Raw genomic sequence first — 21,670 nt, forward strand, 5'->3', positions numbered from 1 at the left:
GCCAAGCGTCCTCACTGACGGACCTGGCAGTAGAGCAATTCACACTGTATATAATGCCACAGGCACTGTGTGTAAGTGCTTTTCCTCAGAAGCGCCACACAGAAAAATAAGCATCCAAAATCCTGTTGTACAGGTAGGGATAATGAGAGCCAGAGCAACTGAATGACTTGCCCAGGGACATTGCTGTGAGTCAACAAACAGCCAAAATCCACATCTGTGGACCTTTAGCTTACTATTTTAACACTAATCTTCCTATTGGTTTAGCACTTGTTCACTGCAATTAAAAAGATGACTCTTCAGAGCAAAAAAATGAAGTCAATTGTCCCAAAATCTTTTTTTGATGGAAAGCAGGGAAGGGGAACTATAGCAAAGTCCTGACATTTTCTTAATACTTTAATAGTGGTTGCCAACCAGATTAGACCTAAACACTAACCTACTGACTACACTGAGATCCTAAAGTCACAAAGTCAATGGGGGGAAAAAAATTAAGTAATTAAGCTGCACTCAGACAACTGGAAGACTAACCTATGAAGCTGATGTAGTTCTGCTCTCCCCTTGTATTATACAAATTAAACTAAGTTCTGACTACATTTTGCAAAAGCCATGCCCTGTGAATGAACTCTACTCATCTGTTACTTTTACATACACATCTTTGCCGCAGGATTGTTAACCCGTTTGTCTTAATTTGGAGATAATTAGCAAGTTGCTTGAAAACATAGAGCAATATTGCAATATAAAAAGGTGACGTTCCAACCCTATTCCTAACAGCATATAGACATAGAACGTTTGATAGAAAACTTACTTTTTCCTAAGGTTTTAACTGTAAGTACACAATGTAGGAGTGGCTGAGGGAACTGGGACTGTTTAGTCTGGAGAAGAGGAGGCTGAGGGGAGACCTTACCACGCTCTACAACTACCTGAAAGGAGGTTGTAGCGAGGTGGGTGTCGGTCTCTTCTCCCAAGTAACTGGCGAAAGGACGAGAGGAAATGGCCTCAAGTTGTGCCAGGAGAGGTTTAGATTGGACGTGAGGAAAAATTTCTTTACTGAAAGAGTGGTTAAACATTGGAAGAGGCTGCCCAGGGAAGCGGTTGAGTCCCCATCCCTGGAGGTATTTAAAAGACGTGTAGATGCGGCGCTTAGGGACATGGTTTAGTGGGCATGGTGGCGTTGGGTTGACGGTTGGACTCGATGATCTTAAGATGTCTTTTGCAACCTTAATGATTCTATGATTCTATGTACATAAACCTAACTCTCAGCATCCTATTGAACATCACTCTCTGTCAAGGGGCCCGAGGAACTCCTCACCCTTAGAAAAAGTGTTCCTCGACTGGATTCAATAGAGCCTATTTGGTGTCACTATGCAACTGGATTCATACAAATAACTTCATCTCTCCACAGTCCTAACCTATTGTAAATGGTATCAGTTGCTACATTCCTTTAAATGTTGTAGAAAACAGGGACTATAACATGACACTTCATTCAAAATGAAAATACTGTGATTAAAGGTACATCCTTTGAAGTTATTTTGTAGACAGCCTAATGGATTAAGACTAACAGTTTAAGATGGAGAGACAGCTTTCATGAAAAATGTTCACTCATTGGTAACTGGCTAATTCAGTCTTTATCAACTGTTTGAATTTTCATAGAAGTATCATTGCTTTATTTACAGTGCTAATATAACTACTGAGTAGATAGCAAAACCACAAATATTTTTACGATTGAGAAGCTACGTAGTTCACCAGCTCTTAATTTAGTCTGGAAAAACATCTATTCATAAAAATGTGGGGTTGAGTGCACGTAAGAGGAAAATTAATTTGCTGAATCCTTGCTCCTTCTTACTATCAAACCAGAGCTGAATAACTGAAATAGGTTTAATAACTATTCATTAAAATCTAGCTCTAAACCATTTTAAGACTATAATACAGAGATTAAAATATCAAGAACATAGATTCGTGTCGTTTCTCTCTACACTGAAAATATAATTTGTTTTTAGTATATTGATATTTTGCATGGAAGACGCAGTATACACATTAACACCATGTGTTGAGGAAAATCAGTCTCTGCTGTATAAAAGTACATATGACAGCCTCGAGAATCAACAGTTGAGGCACAAACCCTAAATAATATAAAAGGCTGAGCTGATTTACTAATTAGAGGGCAGAAAGTATAATATATGAAGGTATGAAGGCATATACCTACATAGAGACACAATCTATAGCAAAATTCAACTTCAGCAACCCAATTCAGCAATTCAATGAATTTCAAAAAATTCAATGTCTTTAAACAAAAATGTTTCATGAATTAGACTTCTCATTGATTTTGTCCACAATAAGTTGCTTTTCCAGTAAGTCTAATTACAATTCTCATAAAAGTAGTTATTAAAAATAATTTTAAAATGTAAAGATTATTGGAAAGTTGTCAGAATGTCTACTTACAAAAAATAGCTAATTAAATGAGTTACCGAGCTTCTAATTAGAAGTTAAAATTATATTCTAATAATTATATTCTCATTTTTCTATGTGTTTCCAAAAGAAGGGAGAACATTTTCAATTTTATCAAAAAGAAAAAAAAAATACTACTTTTAAGTCTTATTAAACACTTCACTTTTTTCTAAATACTGTAAAAAACTTTCAGAAATAATGTTTCATAGCATAAAAAGAATAAGTGAATAATATAGAATAATATATAGAATATATACTATAATATATAGAATAAACTTTAATGTTATATGCAGACCTGAGACAGTCTTCTTGACAAAGCTAAAAAGACTTCCTCTTTAAGGATCCTTTTTTTCGTGTAGATACATTTGCTGAATCACTGGGGCTGACTTTACAGACTGATTTCCTTCTTATTTTCATCTTTCCCCCCGCCAGATAGAATAGTTCAGGTGCTTGCAACACCAAGAATACAAAAAGAAATTAATCTTAAAGTGTTGAAGAGTTTCATTACAGAACAAATGGGAGATACTTCGATGAGGAAGAAAGTTATTTAAGCCAGTGATAAAAAGCAGCTACCACAGAGAGTTTTAAAATATTTCAATTATATTTAATTATGATATATCAGTAGCTGTGTATATAATGCTGTACATAATCCTAAGAAAATATGGACCTTTTAAAGGCGACAAAATGCTATGTACCTAAGTTAAACGTTCTAAAATTTTGGTATAAAGTCTAAATTCATGTATGATAGTGCTGTTAACCTCTGAACACTCACAGGGACTCTAAACACCTCAGTTATGCAATTTGGACAGACTTCTTTTTTCTTTTTTTCTTCATTAGTAAATTTTTCAACTTCTATTCCATTATTGAAATGAACACAAATTAGATTAGTCACGTATTAATGTCACACTTCCCAGACCTTCAGTGTCTTGGTTTGCAAAATGGTATCAAATACCAGTTTAAACACCTTAAGCTATACTTTTGTGGAGGTGGAATTGTAAACCAGACTTTAGTATGACACTTTTAGTAACTGTTTTTTCTGTAGAGGAAGCACTGTACAGATATTCCTACAGAACTTACCAAATATCTTTCTGAAGAGACACTGACTAAAATAAGATCATCTCCAACACGCACTTTTTCTCCTTCTGATCGTTGCTTGGAAGCAGGATGGATGGTCCACCAGCATGCCTCACCTGTATCATTATTGAGTAACAGCAGAGAAAGAAATGAGAAAGAAAATGCCCAACATTATTGCCATTAATTTCACATTTATCTCAATCCTAAAGTTCTGACCCAGATTTCAGTTGGGTAAACCAAGTGTCCATGTGTTTGCAGCAACTAATATTGTTCCTGCACCACCTTGTCAGAAACTCAGCTGGAGATAATACACATATGCGAAGACAAGACCGCCTCTGGAACAGTTATTCCAGAGTTGAGTAAGGAGGCGGCTCTCTGTGTTCTCTAGGCAACCTGGTCCAGGTCTTTGCTAAAGAGCTTCCCTATCACCTTCATTCCAGGCTCTGGGAAAGACATCGAAGAATATTGTGCCGAGAATTAGGACAAACAAGTGGAGCAACCCATCACTAAGGGCAATAAAAATAAGCATCTACAATATCGCTTAAAATATTATTTGAAAGATCTCATAAATCCAAATTCAATTATGTTCTTCCACTTCTACTGACTGCCAGTGTCTCTAATTCCCCAAAATATTTATAAGTATTAAAGTCACAAATTTTGTTCCCATGATAAACCTTGCTTTCAGATATACTTCTTGAATGAAAAGCATGCTTTTCAGAAAAATCTCTTTGATCTTGGAACTGTTCAATTGTTGCTGTTAATCACTGTTATTACTCTTAGCTAAAGCAAAGCTTTAAAAAACAAGCAAACTTATTTTTTTCTAATTAAACAATTACACCAAACTGATGGCACTGTAAGAAGCCAGATCAGTCTTAAAAATACAAATAAATCCGACTCACCAGCAGTTCTAAAACTTTAATAGAATCTTTATTTAAAATAACACAAGTTTACAAAAATTTCAGCAGAGGGCTTCTACAGGAATAACAACTTGGGAATATTCCTTTACTTATAGCCAATATTATAAATTTATATTTAAATACCAATAGACGTTTATATCTCATAGAAATTACATAATCTATTAGAAAATGTAAAGATACTGAAAGTGTAAAATACAGAAATATTAACCTTTTTTTTCTTTAGTCCTTAAAATAGCCTTAATTTTTATGTGATTTGTATGTATTTATAGGTCTCTATTCTGATTTTTAGACTGAAAATATTCTTCATTATATAGTCTTTTAAACTAGTGTTTACCTGTTGTGTCCTCTTGCAATCCTACATCAAATGCCAGCTTATCCATTGAAGATCGAGATGTAGAGAGGCAGCATAGATACTATCAAAAGAAAAAAGCATGCATTACTAGTTCTGCTCACATCTGATAATCCACTGAAATATAAAAAGCCATCAACCTACTAACACAGGATTAACTATTCTTAAATTATCCCCACTAGTTACTGTCAAGAACATATATGCCTGGTAAACTGAATGGCACTCAAGGAGACTTGACAATGATATATGTTCTAGAATAACCTCTCAGTCTATCCAGGTTATCTTTCCACTGAGACGGGAATAGTGAGAGTGGAAATAAAGGAGCTGTCTGCATCGAAGTTCAGCTCCGTGAAGCCTCACTTGTAGTTAAGGAGTTTGTAACCCACATAATTCATCAGGGAATTGAAGAGTAAGGCTTCTGTCCAAAATATGTGCAAGAAGGAATTTCCTTTTCCACTCAGTCTCCAACATATGTTCAGGTTGCCAGCCAGACGCCAGCTGTGGATTCAGTCACAGCTTATGCAATACGCAATATCCAAGGGAAAAGAAATGAGAAATCACCAACTCGGAATAGACTGACAAACAGAGAACTCACCGCTATGGAGCCAGGCTTAGTTTTAGCACTTACCCAGATATGAACAGCTAGGTTTCGTATTTCCAAGCATCTACCCTTCACAAAGGTTTCCATTAACCACGGGTGAAATGCCTCTTTGATGTGAATAATTCTCCAGACATCAGTAAATTGCAATAGTCCGGGCGCTTTCAAACATAACTTTCATACACAAAAGAAATCATTGCTGCTATATCAACTCCTGTTACATACCATGCCGCTGTAGGAATGGCGCAACAGGATTGCATGCCCATAGAGTAGTGTTCGATGACCGCCACCTTGTGCAGACTGAAAGATAAAGAGAAGTGATATACTGGTATGTTGTAATAAAATCAGGCCTTTTGAGAAAGAAAAAAGAAATCCTCATCAATCTCTGGACAATCTGTATTTGACCTGTGACAGAGAAGTCTATTTCTTTATAAAACGCTATTCAGGGATTAGTTCAAGAAGGTAGTTTTATGAATGTGTTCTCTTTAGTTTTGATTGCCTCTTAATATACACTGACCTTTGAAGTCCTTGGGGCAGATCTAAGGTAGAATTTGAACAGGCAAATCTAGAAGCTAGCGACTTTTTCTACTAGAAGTGCTCAATTCACTGATGAGGGAAAATGGTGTACTTTGTACCGTCACCAGTTTGGTATAAAATATATTCTACAAGCTTGAATCCTTCTTCCTTGGGCTGAAAGCGGGCGGCCTCTAGAGAAGAGCAGATGTGATGCATGTCACACTACCCTCTACATCCTTATGTATTGTTAAATCTCTCCATATTCACCCATTTTCCCTCCAGATGATATACTTTCCTATACAGAAGGTATGCAGAGGGAGCTTCTGGAGTATTGTCCCTGTTTTACCAGAAAGTATTAATGATATATCAACCATACTGAAGATCATCAACCTCCAGACTGCTTGCCCTGCAGTGTTAAAATACTATCAGACAGAATTCTTTATCTGCTAGGCCAGGTAAGTGCTCAAAGACATCCAAGCTAACTCAACAGGATTTGGGGGTTCTGAAAATTCAGAAATCATGCCCAAGTAAATGTTCCTCTTGAGAAATGCAGCATAAATCTTGACTGAAAGAAAATTAAAGTAATAAAATTCACTTTTATCCCAAGAAACTGCAACCATTTTTTTCACAGTATTTTCATTACTGTTTCTATTTATCTATAATCAGTTTAACCACTCATGAAAGAATAAATAAATCTTGTTAAAGCATGAGCAACCTTTCAACTTCTGCTGAAGATTTATGAATTCCTGAGACTGAGATGCAGCTGACTGACATTGGTCAGGAGCAGAGACTGTCAGACAAGACTGACGAGAGCGTAAGTCCATATTCCTCTGACAGAATATCTCACGTAACATTACGCACATCACACTCTTCAAGCAATATCGATAAATACATATTTCTGAGTCTATAAATGTGACAACTCCATAAGCAGCATTATTCTTTCATATAGGACTCCTAATTTAATTTCTTATATACAGCATTTATACCCTTTCTTTTATCACAGTAGATTGACCTTCTGTTTGACTGGAACATCAGATTCGTTACAGAATAAATTGGAAACAATCATAATATGTTATCTCTCTGGCAGCTTCATTTCAGTGCTGAAGATCAATTTAACTGAATGGCTATGGTGGCAACACACAATTATTTCCCCTCCTCGTTTACTGGTTGTCCTTCCTTATCTTTTATCCATTAGCATAATATTTGTTGATCTTTGAGTTACTTGGTCAAGAAAAAAAAAAAGAGGAATAGGTGGTGAAAAAGCAAGCACTTCAAAAAATAATAATTTTAGCACTTTTAAGAAACTGCCAGGAAATTCTGGCTTTTATCTTTATTGAGAAGAGAGCATCTTGATGGACACAAGGTATATTTTGACTTTCAACAAACTGTGTAGCAGTCAAAATGCATGGAGGCACATTCAATTAACTCTCTGGAAGACTGAATGGCATGAATTTTTATTAAGAAAGAAAAAAAGTCATGCTCTTTGCCACAGACACAGTCTTGACAGTAAGACATGAAGATATAGCTTTGAACTACCATTACTACCACCACTTTTTCCAAAGGCACAAGGAAGGAACGAGACATTTGATAATGTCAGGCCCATTGTGCCGAAGATGAGTGCTGAACATCTGCTGCTCATCATATTGGGGAAAAGGGGAAAAACTGCTGTGAACGTGCTGCCTTAGCAACATTTCAGATTTTCCCAGAAGCTTTATCAACAGCAGGCATAGCTACCCAACCAAGTCACTAACATGGACAAAAGTTTGAAATTTCACTGATATTTTTATCAAAATTATTCTGTTACTAGCCATAAATTTGATATCTAACATATAGATTTGGTTGCCTGTTGTACAAAAGATAACAGGAATAGTGTGATCAACAAAATCACAGCTATGTTATCTTGCCCTTGGTTTGGCCATATTGATTTAGCTGTCTAGCACCTATTTTGTTAAATGCCCATTTAATAGTCAAACCGGAGAAAGGTTGGCTCAAAAAAAAATTTCAATCGCTTTTGTGAAAAATGGAGGAGTGGTTTTTTAGATAATTTTTCCCCAAGGGATTAAAGTAATTCTTTTTAACCAAAATTATTTTGCCCATTAAGAAAATGCAAGCAAGTTTGCTGTTTCTGTTTCTTAGACAGAAAACAAAGAGTTGCAAAAAAACATTTCAAGCATTTTCCACTTAAAGGTTTCTGAGAGACAATTATAGTCAAGCCATCCACACGGAGGGAAAGTGAAAAGATGAAGCACAGGAAAATACAGGAGAGACTGGAAGAGAAAGCTGGTACTATGAAACTGCCTTCCATTTTGGAGCCTGCCTTCCAGGATATGTGCATACCTGTATGTTAATTTCCTATTTTAAAGGCTCATTTCATAACTAAATACTCAGCATTTATCTTTATGCCAGAAACTGCATAGTAAGTAGCTGTTGGGCATAATTCTGCACTGAAAGAGTCTTTGATTTTCAAAATAAGCCATTCCTACCTAGAATGTTGCAGAGAACTGTAAATTTCCCACGTTAAAAAATAAATAAATAAAATTAAATAAATATAAAAGTTAACAATCGGACTTCCGTGGCAAAGATGCAACATTCCAACATGAGGTGTTCCACTGAAGTTTTATCAAGTTTCTAGTAATATTTAAATAATAATATTTCAGAAGACACTGCAAGACTTCTTGGAAGCCACAATCCTGAGTAATTCAATCCGTAATGCCCACAGATTTTTGCACAAATATATGAATGGTATTATAACGCAAGCAAGTTTCTAGCAACCGCATTATTTATCATGAGTCTTACTTGCTTTATGTTTTTAATTTTCAGAGCAATTTCTAAGTTGGACAATACATTCCCTGAATAAAACCAGGTTGGAGGAAAATACATTTGTGTTTGAAGAAGAATTTATCCATGGAAGCTATGCCATTCAGGAGTATCAGTTATATGAACGCAAAACTCTTCTCCTCATTTTATTCTCCAAGAATTTGGGATTTAGAATAAGACTCAAAAAGCCTTCAGAACTGGTAAACACTACAGTCAATAAATTGAGATTGAAAGCATATAGGGCAAATTCACACTGCTTGTGAAAACTTCATATAAACTGCCCATCTCTAATATTTCTGCAGCTGGAATACAAGATTAAGTTGGAGTCATCTCATCACCCAAAAGCCATTGCCGAAACAAAGGCAATTTAGAATACAACAACAACAATTAGAGCTGAAGAAATAAGCATTCAAAATATATACACAACTTTCAAGTTCAATGCATTGTTAGACCAGACAATGAGAATAGACTACTAAGACCTGAGCTGCTTAATTTGATGTAAAGAGTGTTATCCTGAAACAAAAATAAATAAAGAAAATAAGTTAAAATTGGGAAATATTTCTTTTCCTTGTTTTCTTAATAGAAATAGGATTAAAATGCCACCAAGAACTTAAAAATTACAACCTACAAACTATCTAGTAAAATGTGCCAATGATGGAAGCAGCATAACATGAAATATTTATTAGATTGAACAAAAATTTATATATTTTACTGTGAATACCAATCCTTCAGTAAGATACGTTATACATGAGCCAACAAACGCTTTGTATCTGTACAATTTTATATATACACAACTGTCATATGTACGGACATGCAATCACCTGACAGATTAAAACAGACGTTTTAATTCACAGACGTTAATTCACACAGTAGCACTTGCACCACTGTGCCTATGGCAGCATTGCTACACTTGTGGCCATACATGAGAAGCTGCAGGAAATTAATCATGGTGACATCGAGCAAGTGGTTTGGAGCCATTTGTGCTTCTGGGAACCTCAATTACAATGAGAATTTCTAGAGACTAGTGAGTACCCTGTGGCATCCAAGGAGATTTTGAGTTAAATAGCCATTACCTTCCCATTCTTTTCAAGAGAACAGCCTTATTTGTACTAGAGAAAACATTTCTTAGACCAATGAGTACTCTACTGAAAGCAAATGCCGACATTTCTTTGCTGACTTTTCTTCACGGGTCTACACAAACTCCAAATGTATGAAAAGGGAAAAAGCTATGAGCTTCAGGGAGATACCAGAGAAAGACAAACATGTGAAAGCATGTAGTGAAACAGGATAGTTATTTCAGTGTTTTGTGTGTGTACAGACAAAGCTTTCGTAACACTGTCATTATTCAGAAATCTAATGCTTGAGAAAGCCTGACAGCAATTGCATTTAGCACGTGGCTATTCAGACAATTCTAGTCACCCATGAAAGCAATTTAAAAATACTGAATGTGTCACAAGAACACAGGAACTGAAGCACACTCTCTAGAAAATCGTACAAGGTAACACAGTGAGTTTTTAAGAATGATGTAATGACTTTTTCTGCCTCATGCCATGATGAGCCCATAACAGCAGAATGGAATTAATGGCACATGCTATAAGGAAAATGACAGTACAAAGACTAGATTATAAGGAAGTATAGTTTTGGTGGGCTTTAAAAAAAAAAAAAATCAAGTGAAACAATAAGCTACAAGACATCAGTAGTAAATCCTTCAAAAATGCAATCCATATAATTTACAGTAATGGTAAATTATGGCCTAATTGCAACCAGCTGCTTAGCCTGGTATTTCCTCTGTGTCCCAGACCCAGTCATAGGAAACACCAGCCCAAATGGTGTAGATGGAACTTAGGACCACTCAATATGGCTCTGAATGGGTTTCTAAAAAAATATTACACAACTATTTTCATGGCACTGAAAATTTTTAACATGTGAGGGCAGCTGTACAGTAAAAGAAGCAATGTGCTCCTTGTTTTTTCTTCACAAATGTTTTCCAAGGCAAATACTGCACGATAACGTTAGAAGTTTCAAATATGACTTTTAGTGGCTATTTCATATGTACACTGGAGTAAAACAATGTCCTTTAAAGCACTGAGTACTTACACTTCATTAAAATGGAGCAAGCCTCCGAAACAAAGCCTAAGTTAACACTTTATTGCCAAAGCCAACTGGGATACCAATGCTTACTGAATTTATTGTTGTCACAGATTTAAAATACTAATAGCAGCTTAAAACTGCAACATGTAATAACAGAACAATGATTTCAAAACACACCAACTAGGCATTTAAAATAAAAATATTGCCGACTTTCATACTTAAACATCAATGTGACACGTTTGGATGAGGGGAAAAGCTAATTGTTTCTACTGATGATGGCCATCTTACACTTAAAATAGATGCTGGAGAGAGACAACAGCATGTCAAACAGAGGACACCTATGCTTCCATAAAACCACTTGCAAATATAAATGCGAAAGCATTATTTTCTCCATCACGAGTGTGTTTTAAGTTTCACAAAGCTCCGTAGTTTTTTTCTAACATTTGTACTGTTAGAAAACTACAGAATGAGGAAAAAAAAAAAAATCCTATCTCTAAATCTAGACAATTAGTGCAAATGTATAAGCAGAAGTATATAATTAAACACAGAATACCCTGCAGTTACCCGCTTTGAAGCCTTTTAAATTAAAAACCATCACCACCACAAAAATAAACCAAGCAGGAAATTGCACCCACCAGTGATGGAACCTTCCCAAAGTCCCTTCCCTGGGACTCACGTTGGGGCTGTCAAATTTCCCATTCACGAGCAGTCATTACATTCTGAAATTGTGTTTTGATTCATTGGAAAGAGAAATCAAATAGGAAACATGGGTCTGATCACCAGTATTGGCTTGAAAAAAAATCAACTACCATGCATTCTGAGTAAAAGTATATTTAGGCCCTGGACTATGCTCTTCCCAGTCAGAAACCACCTGTGTCAAGACCAGAGATGTAAGGCTGTTGGCATCAATGCCTTTTTCCAAGACCCTCATGAAAGGTTTTAAACCAGTAGGCTAATGCAAATATTTAACCTGAACTGGTTCTTTAGAAAGAAAACTGTGAGTGCACAACAAGGAACATGTGCTTTGTTTATATATAAATCTTCAGGGCTTCCTTCATTTAAGCAAATTAAAGGCTCCCATTTAGTAATATGCAAGACAGAAAGAAAAGTACTGAAAGGATGTGGAATAAATGTAGATCTTGAAAGCTTTTGAGTCCTCACTCAGGAGAAGGAAAACTCCATGATGGCAGAATTAGCAATGAAGTGAAAGAAACTGGGAAAAGACTAAAAGGATCTAGGAGGAATAGGAGGGAAGAATGTCCCACAGTCTAAAACCAACTCACTATTGTTCTACACATAAATATTTGCATGATGCTACAACCATTTCTGTAGAGGAGAGGATGCTCAAAATCATGTTTCCATAGCAATGTAAAAACTAGTCATCTATTCATTTCATTATTAATATGCAATTTTTTAATCTGTTCTAGACCAATGCTGATGGAGGCCAGTGTCTCTCTAAAAACAGCAGTGATGACACAATCCTACTAGCTGACTAGAATTGGAGACCACCACAGATAAGTGTTCGATGAGACCTCTTACTCCCCAGTTATATCACTGTCTAAATTTTTTCACACTGAACACAACTTCATATGACTAATGAAAGCTTCTTTCTAATACTAGGCAACAGCCACCTGGAAAACACAGGAAGGCTCGTTCTCTTAAGTTACAGCTTATGAAAAGCTAAAAGAATTTCTTGATGACAAAACACAAACTCAGATTAATTTAGCCTAAGGCAACTAAACAGCCAGTGGAGAGAAAAAGGCACTTTTGGACAGCAATAAAAAATCTGAGCAACTCTTCGATAGATACCTATGCTTCTGCTTGTGGTTACACAGGGAGCTTAGGATATTCATGGCTTTAAATCAGGCATTTCAGTTTTGTGGGATGAATGCCAGTCAGAGAGTCCAGAAAACCCCAAGCAGTGGTGAAAACAGAATGTGTGGAAACAGGCTGAGTCACTGCAGAATTTGTGAAGTAACCGTGGAACAGAGCTAGCTAAAAGGCTTGTGAGACAAGATTAGTCAGGCAAAACTAAACAATTCACACTTGGAATAGCAACGCTGGGAAATTACATCTCCAGCAGCATTGGAGAACTTGAAAATGCTGCGAGCCGTAAAGACTACAAACAAAGCTACAAACAAAGCTGAGTGTGAGCCAAGGAGTTTTACATGTTCTTCTTCCTCATAGAAGTATCCATTTTCTTTAAAAATCTTGACACAAAAAGAGATAGAATTTCCTTTCCAAAGTAACAGCATCCAGGCCCAGAAGACTTGAACTCTTCTACCAAAACCCAGAAATGTTAATAAGACCCTTCTGCAATTACCGTGCTCTTGGGCTGCCATTTCCAGTGGTTGGAACCAAACCCGCCGCATGTAGTTGCTTAGAATTTAAAGATGCACAGTAAATCAATCCACTGACATGTGGCACTGTGGTAATATATTCCTTCACCCTGCTCATATCAAATAACAGCAACACCAAAGGGCGAACTCAAACCAGTCTAAAACCTCTTTGTTTGTCTCACTGTAGCCTATATAACGTGTTACAATGGAATAACAAACAGGAAGTTGAACCTATTGAGACATTATATATGCTATACGTATTCTAGTCTTTACACCTTAGTTTTAAATCATTATTTAGTTGATTGACTTTTCATGGAATTCACTACAAATAAGTAAGTGCTGCAAAAATTCAGGTATGGAAATTAGTGTGACTGATGACTGCTGGTACCTACTTTTAGATAAGGATGGCCACTGTGACCAAAAAAAAAAAAAAAAAAAAGAAAATAAACAAAACAAACTTCTTTCATTGACATGATCAGCAATTACCTCCTGTTTTATGTGTCGTGCCAAGCCAAAGAACAGAAAAAAAGAGTTTAGCTAAACTATAGGTTTCCTAAGGATGGCTTGCTTTAAAAGCTGCACTACAATGTTGAATTATGCTTTATATAAGTATCACATAAAAATCTGAACCTGAATAAATCAACTGGCCAATAAAAATCATGAGCATGTCTTATTCAGTTAAGAACACAGAAATATTTTACTATCTGCATTAAAAAGATTAGAATCATTGGTAATGATGATAAACGTTTGTGCCAGCACCATGCTAAATCATCCCAATTTTGCTAATATCGACCTGTCGGAAGGCAGACTAAACAGCCACATAATTAGAAACACTTCAAATACACCTCATTATTAATATTTCCAACACAACATTTATGTTATCATTTTCCAAGCAATTGGAAACTTCACATGAATGAAAAGCAGACACAGCAGTGAAAATAAATCAAAAATAAATAATATTGACCATCTGTTTCCAGCCTTCTATGCAAAACAAACATTTATAGTTATGGCTGAGGCAATACCTCCATTACAAACTCGTACTTTCAAGCACTTTCAGCAGTTTGGAAAAAAATTGCTCAAGAGGATAAAATCTATCAATTTCTCCCTTCGTCTAGTGAAGATTTCTCTTCCCCCGTACTCTTCTTCCTTCACTGCACAGGAGATAGAAGGAATTAATAAAAATCTTCCTGGTTATTTTAGAGCTAAATAAGCGGAGCAGGGAGGCATTTTTCACAGGTTAAGGATTGTGCCTAAGCTTTTTCTGTTGCTGTATGATACAAGGAATGTGAATCATCCTTGTCACTTGAGAAAGAAACTCACAGATAAAGAATAAGACAGACAACCAAGTAGGAAGAAAAGATGGATCAGCAGAGGAGTCATGCTAAGAAAATTCCTCTGACAACATTAAATCCAGCCCTTAAAATAGCACTGCTTATCTAGCCCAGAATGCCTCCCTTTCGGAGAGTGACAATGAAGCAAGCCCATACCATAGAACAGCAAACTCTTAGGGGGTGAAAATCAGTAAACAAATCATTTTGGAAGATTAATTCGGAATAAACATTGATAATTAAAGGAAAAAGTAGAAAATTAATAACCAACACATATTGGCTAAAATCACAGCCAATTATTCAAATGTCAGTTATTCAAAATGTTTGGAGGGTCACTAAGTGCCTTGTCATAGTCTTAATAAGTAAATAAATAAATTTAAAAAAAAAAAGGCACTGAGAAGCGGAGCTCCGGCACATGCTTACTGACCTGAGGCAGTGAAGAGCCAGTGACCCAGCCCAAGGGCCCCCCACTCACCCCACTGAGATACCATACCATCACAACAGCATTCTTGCGACAGAAGAAACAGTGTGCTGTCCCCACTTTCCAAAATACCCAAATGTTTTACTGGGACTTTTGTTATTTATTTGTTGTCTCAAGACTTCTTTTTTACCAGGTAGTGTTGCATTCTCATTGAAAGGATAAGGATGAATTGAGAATTAGAGAAGCTGGCCCAGAGTCCTCTTTCCACAAAGGTGCCTGCCTTTGGTCCTTCATGATCTAAACAAACCATAACACCAATCCAAACTAGAGTCAGTGTGGTTTCTAAAACCAAATTTTTGCAAAATTCTGTATGTGCTATTTTAGTGAAGGCAAGTTTGATGCTGATGTTAAAAATAAAGAAAAAGAATTAATTAAATTAAATTGTAGGAATTCACAGAAAGTATAATACTAAATGTTTAACTTGCTTACCTTCATCATAAATTTCTGTAGAGCCATGAGAAGGAGAAAAAAAGAGAAAATGTGAAATGAATATTTACTTTCAGGTGCTTAAAAATGGGATTTGTTTTCCCTGAAAAAGTGAGTGGGATACACAGAACTACAAACCACATTTAAAAGGAACATTTAGGATTGCAATTAGCATAATTATAGCTCATGCTAGAAAGCAAAACAGCTGCTCAGAACAAGGCTTCATCATTTTTTTATGCAATAGTTTTCTCAGATTTTTTTTTATCTTAAATAATATAGCACATTAAATACTTATTGCTGAAAGATAAAACACAGTACAGGTAAAAGAGGTACCATGCCTGATCATCTTAAACATCTTGCTCTGCAGATAGTTTCTAACTCAGTACAATGCGAGTTGTAAAATCCTGCATTCGAAGTGCAGTGCTGGAGAGCAACACCACTATTGTAGTAACGTATCGTATGTAAATACACAATAGATTAAGAAAATTAAAACGTTACTAATATTTCATGCTGTGGTTAAAAAAAAATTCAATGCCATATGACTGATGTCAGAAGATTATGGAAATCTTAGGTTAATTTTCACAGAGGTGCTCAAGAATAAAAGGAGGGTGATATGTTATGTTACATGCAGTGTTATGTTACATGCAGTGATTTGGTTTTCTTTGTGAGAGTTCTATGGCCAGTTTTTCCTCTTTTGACCTCATCAGTTCATGTTTTGCTATCACAAAGTCTGAAGCTGAGGACTGAAGTTTGGCATCAAATCTCTATCCCACATAAAAAGAGAGTCTAAGTGGAGAGCTTCCAAGCAAGACTGGGTGCTTTCATTTCATACAAGCTTTTAAAACAGAAGTAGCTGTTCTCAAAGATGTACAAGATGTTCTAGCAAAAAAAAAAAAAAAAAAAAAGTATAATCTAATGATCTCAAAACGTTCACAGACTTCTCTCCTTAAAAGTCTTCTAGGTCTATTTGGTAGTTAGACATTTGGAAATGAATTGACTGAAACTAAAGATTGTGCACCCTGTGTACCATCCCCATAAACCAAAGGTTTAAAATACAGTATGATCATTTTGGCATTATTATTCATCCCATTTCTTGTCACCCCAATATTTTGTTTGCTTTTACTGGGCGGCTCCAGAAACTAATCAGAAGTCTTTGCTGAGCTGTCCACAGTGTGTGTGTGTGTGTGTGTGTGTGTGTAAATTCATTAATATAGAAACCAGTTAATTAAATGATTAATTTTAATATAACCTTTCCTATATTTGTCAATACTGAATTTCATTTGCCATCATGCTGTCACTTTATCAAGGAGATTAGATCCATCAAAGACCTCAGTCTCTTCCAGCTGTCATTCATCTATGAAATTTTATTCTGAGAAATACACAACCCCACTGCTTTTTCCATATTACAAGTACATTAAACAACAGTCCTTTTGTGCAACCTTCTGGTTCTCTTTCTGATAGTTTATTTTATGCTTGACTGTAATCTCTTAACTAGCTTCAAATTAAAGTGAATAATTTATCTCTTCTCTTGATTACTAAAATGATACAGCAGCTTCTTATGCTGGATTTTTTGGAAGACCAGATTCAACAATTCATTCTCTTCAGTTGACATATTAAATGAACTGTAACAAATGAGAGAGGAACAATTGTCATCTGTTTGCATCTGTCATATCGTGTTCTTTAGAGTTACTCTGGTTCCTTAATAATTTTGAAGATGATTTACATGTCATTCTTAGAGACAGAAAGTGCCATGAACAGTCCCCCTCAAGCTAGAAAACCTGAAGCACAACAGTGGGTGAGGGAAGTTTGAACACATATATCCACCTACTGCTTCAAAACCACCAGGGGAAGAAATACTCTGAAACCTAATTGTTGTGAAAATGCTTTCTCTTCGTGGCAAACACTTAAATGCATGTTATGTCCACGAATGTGAAGAGAATGGCCCTGTGAAACTTCAGGCCAAGCCTGAGAAGTTACCTGCCATGAACCGTGACGGCCTCGGCTGCCCAGCTACTGGCAAATGGTCGGGGCAGAGAGTTCCAGTTACTCCTGTCACACCCTTCTGCAAGAACATTCTCCAAGGTGTTTAGACCAAATCCCTTCTTAGCAAAAGGAGAATGCTTACTTTGAAAAACATTCACTTTCAGCTTGGAAAACAAACAAACAAAAAACCCTGAAGCAAAACAACGGAAATTATGCACTTCAGGTAGGCAACAGGCTGTTACACAAGAAATTTCTCCAACTCATCCTCTGCAGAGAGGGAAGAACTTTCTGCCCCTTCACATTGAACTCTCTGTGCCTCAGAACGACAGTGCACATGAGTTTCTGGACTAACATTAGCAATTCAGAATGTATATTTGAAAGTTAAACAGACAGAAATTTCAAGTTATAGGTCTGTTCTTAATGTTGTTCTAACATCCATTGCTTTTGAAAGGTATTGTTTGCCAAACACTAACACCAAAGTGCTAACGTGATAAAAAGAGAGACCGATACAGTCACTAAGTACAACAAATAATTGTTATACACTTCAACACTAACTCAGCTAAAAGTAAAAGAAGAGATCAAATTGTGACAACATGTTATTTTAGTTATACACAAAGCTCCTACTCCATCAGTGGAGCTGCACTGATGACAGTAGAGCTTGGTCACATTTACATTTGAAATGTGACATTCTACACACTCTAACAAACCATACAGATGTATGCAATATCCAGTTTGAAACACTATTGAAAACAAGCTTGGTCTTAGGAGTTATTAAGGATGAGATTTATCTGCACTATGTAGATTTCAGCTAGTTGTGTAGACTTACTTTACAGTCAAGGAAGAGACAGTCATTTCTAGAATGCGATTCATCCGATTTATTAAGCTGACATTTTCTGTAGAATGGGACCAACTACACGCTAGAAGCATTTCATTCTCTGCCTTGACTACAATTAGGAGTCTAAATAACTTGCTAACCCTACACTGTCTACAGCGTAAACACCTAAAGAGCTTTCAATATCTGAGGAGCAGACCAGTTATAAACTACGTACAAAACACCTATATTGTATCAGACACTGAAATTCAAGAATCCACTGAAGGTTCTCTACTGAGCATTCAGAAGCCAGAAGCAAGGAAATAACTGGACTTCTGACATACTTCTGGACTACAAATAAGTGTCTCTCTCAAATCCTGTCCTACTGAAATCAATGCAAATTTAATGACTAAATGCATCGAAGACCATTTCACCTTTAGAATTCATTTGTTCAAGAAATCAGAATGTGCTGTGAGTGTTACATGCACCTGTTTCCCTAGCATCCAGTTTTTTCAAAAGTTATCCTGAGACGTAGGACTGGTAACTGAATGTAACCAACAACTGGATAATCATATTCCACTGACTTAAGTCTTCAGCTGCAGATGCTATCTGATCTTTTGGGGACAAATGCCTATGTGAGTACTTGGTGTCACACAAATATCATCCTTGTGGAGGAACCAAACTCAGCACTCAGCAGCCAGATTACCTGTATGGCCTGGAACATGTCTAAAAAAAAACCAAACCAAAACAAACAAAAAAAACCCCAACAAAACAAACCCACAGATCAATTTTTGTAGGATCTCCAATTATTAGATTTGAAGCACATAACACCCATCATCAACACCGTAACTGTTCTCTCTCTCTCTCTCTCTCTCAAAATTAAATAAATAAATAAATAAATAGAATTTAAAACCTGTTGAAGCTTTATCTGAGAACACTAAGGATGTGTTGTTAATGTAAATATTTACAGCTGTTTGGGGCTATTATACTATTTGGCTTCTTGGACAGCTTTTGGGTAGCGTATCACTTACTATGATTGTTCGAACACCTTCTAACTTATCATAATCTCACCTTAATTCTTGGGCTCTCTGCCTAGATGAAAAGAGCAAAATAGTAATGCTATTTTATTTGGAATTTTTGATAGCAAAGTTGCCAAGATTAGTTTTAAAATCCATTTAATTTAGAGATTATCTCCTGACTATAACTTTCGTACTATTCTTGTAGTATTGTATTTGCTTACATAGAAATATCAGATCTTTACACTAACCTAATCAAGAAATACTGAAAACAAGTAAACTGAAAGTAGACAGTTTGCTGCAATTCACAGTAATACACAGAACACAGCTTGAAATTCTCAGATATATAACATGGACTGAAGGAGCAATACCAAAGGAATCCTAATATACAGTTGGAAATGCTACTATGAAAATAAGTTTCAGTCAGATTTCCACTCAGATTTCTTCTGGAAAGAAAAGGAGTACTTAGAAAATGTTTGTATTACTTTCTCTTGATGATGTGAATCAGACTTGGGCTGCAATTAGCATCCACTACAATATAGAGTACACTAAGGATAGAACTGCAGATGCGGTTGAAACTATAGCCGTAGGCGTGGCATTTTAAGCAGTATTTCCATAATCACTCCATTTCAATATGCCTGTTCATTTTAACATCATACAGTGCTATCTCATCCCATTTCCCTCAAGATCTGTATGAGAATAACCGAGTGATCCTATGTTAACACTGCTGATGCTACTCCCTACATTGAGCCACCTCTGCAGGCTATGTTATATCTAAAATTTTAATGCAAATTCTTTAAGCTGGAGGATCAAATACTTGTGCACAATTAGCATATTTTTCCCACCATAGTAATCTGTCAAAGAAATCTATATTTAAGTAAATGAACTTAGTGTGAACAAGAAAATCCTCAAAAAAAAAAGTCAAGTCCTTAGATATTCCTTTAATGATTGAAAATCACACTGATTATAAAGCATGGATGTGCAATTGATTACTTTAATGGTACTGAGGACATAGTACTGCAACCATTTCTCTCTGATGAAGCTTTGTTTTGCGGCTCACTCCAAACTCTACAGTAACCCTAGCTTGTTTCCTCTAGTCAAAATCCACTTAGAAATTCTTGTTATATTTATCCAGTCCACACTATCCTCAAAGCCATAACTTATTCACTTCTCTCACTTCAAGTTATTCAAGTCTCTGTAACGAAAGCAATTCTTTTGAAAAGTGTCTAAAGTGTGTTTCCTTACTCTGCAAGTTTCTTTTCTCCAAAGAAACTGAAAATTAGTTTTACCAGTGGCATAAAACTGAGCTAACACAATAACTATTTGAGGGGAAGAGAAAAAGATTTACCATTACCTTCAGCAGAAGAGGTTCCTCTGTCTGTTTAAAAGCTGCAGACAATCCTACGAAGTTATAGTTTGCAAGTGTAAGGATGAAAATCCTTGTCCTTTGCACTCTAAATTTAAGAACCATTACACTTGGTTTCCCTTCAGGCAAAAAGCTCTTCAGAGTAATCTCTCTTGAAAACAATCTTTCTTGATGGCTCTTAATGTCAAATTTTCAAAATCATTCACCACCCATATGTAGGCAAATGTGTAAAAAAGGCTAGGTTTTGGAACCCAGAGATGCCCTAGAAAATTCCCACTCCTTACAGTGAATTCTGTTACAGTGCTAAGCGTTTGTTTTGAAAGTCAAGACAGACATTCAGGTGCTTTTATGAGAACAGAATTCCTTTAAAAATCAAACCCTTAAAGTATACAGCACCCACCTTGAAATCTCAAATTTGCAAACAAACACCAATAGTTGGTAATTCACAGCAACAGACACTTTAAAATTATTTCCCTTATTTCATAAATATATTAAAAGAGAAAAAATGACAGGCAGGTTGAAAGGAATTCCTTTCACTATGCATTATTCAATTTCAGCTTATTTCATTACTGTTATTTTCTCTGTCAATAAGATATATTCAGTGTCTTCTAACTTTCAGTTGAAATTTAGTAAATCCCTCTGATCAAATGTTGGCTTTTCCCCCCATTGGTAGTTTCATTAAAAGCAGAAAAGCAATTTTCAAATATGAAAAGGGGGGCTGGGATGGAAAAGGTAAGCCTTACTTCCATTAGTTTTTACGTTTGGCAAGGCGTCTTAAACTAATCTTTGATTCTGTACTGAAGCAGACCTACAAGCCCTCACTGTCACACCTGCTGAGAGACAAAAGGAAAAAAGCCAAAGGTTCAAGGAATATATTAAGCCCATTTAATTCTTACCTAGCTTCAACTGCCAGCACATGCCTTACAGTAGAATAAAGATTTTGGAACAAAATTACCAGAAGAATGATAGTTATTCAACAGGAGAAGCAGAGCAGAACTGGAGTAATTCCTTCCCAAATTTTCGTTAGCATACTTTACAGGCTGGAACAGCTCAGAAGTGGACAACTTCAGCTTATCCTTTGGACGGCATAAAACTGCTTGCAGCAAGGTTCAGTTA

The 21,670-nt window shown here is 36.1% G+C and overlaps 1 protein-coding gene across 1 annotated transcript in view; it reads right to left on the minus strand.

Annotated features, from left to right (window-relative positions):
- RYR2 (ryanodine receptor 2 (cardiac)) overlaps positions 1-21,670 on the minus strand; it is a 338,959-nt gene that overhangs the window by 268,439 nt on the left and 48,850 nt on the right. The window contains exons 6-9 of the mRNA XM_009329215.1: positions 15,382-15,396; positions 5,606-5,680; positions 4,768-4,846; positions 3,520-3,632 (exon numbers count right to left, since the gene is read on the minus strand). Of these exons, the coding sequence (XP_009327490.1) occupies positions 3,520-3,632; positions 4,768-4,846; positions 5,606-5,680; positions 15,382-15,396 (282 nt within the window). The remainder of the gene's footprint in view (positions 1-3,519; positions 3,633-4,767; positions 4,847-5,605; positions 5,681-15,381; positions 15,397-21,670) is intronic.

The sequence above is a fragment of the Pygoscelis adeliae genome, unplaced genomic scaffold, assembly GCF_000699105.1.
Source record: "Pygoscelis adeliae isolate BGI_AS28 unplaced genomic scaffold, ASM69910v1 Scaffold77, whole genome shotgun sequence".
Taxonomy (NCBI): Eukaryota; Metazoa; Chordata; class Aves; order Sphenisciformes; family Spheniscidae; genus Pygoscelis; species Pygoscelis adeliae.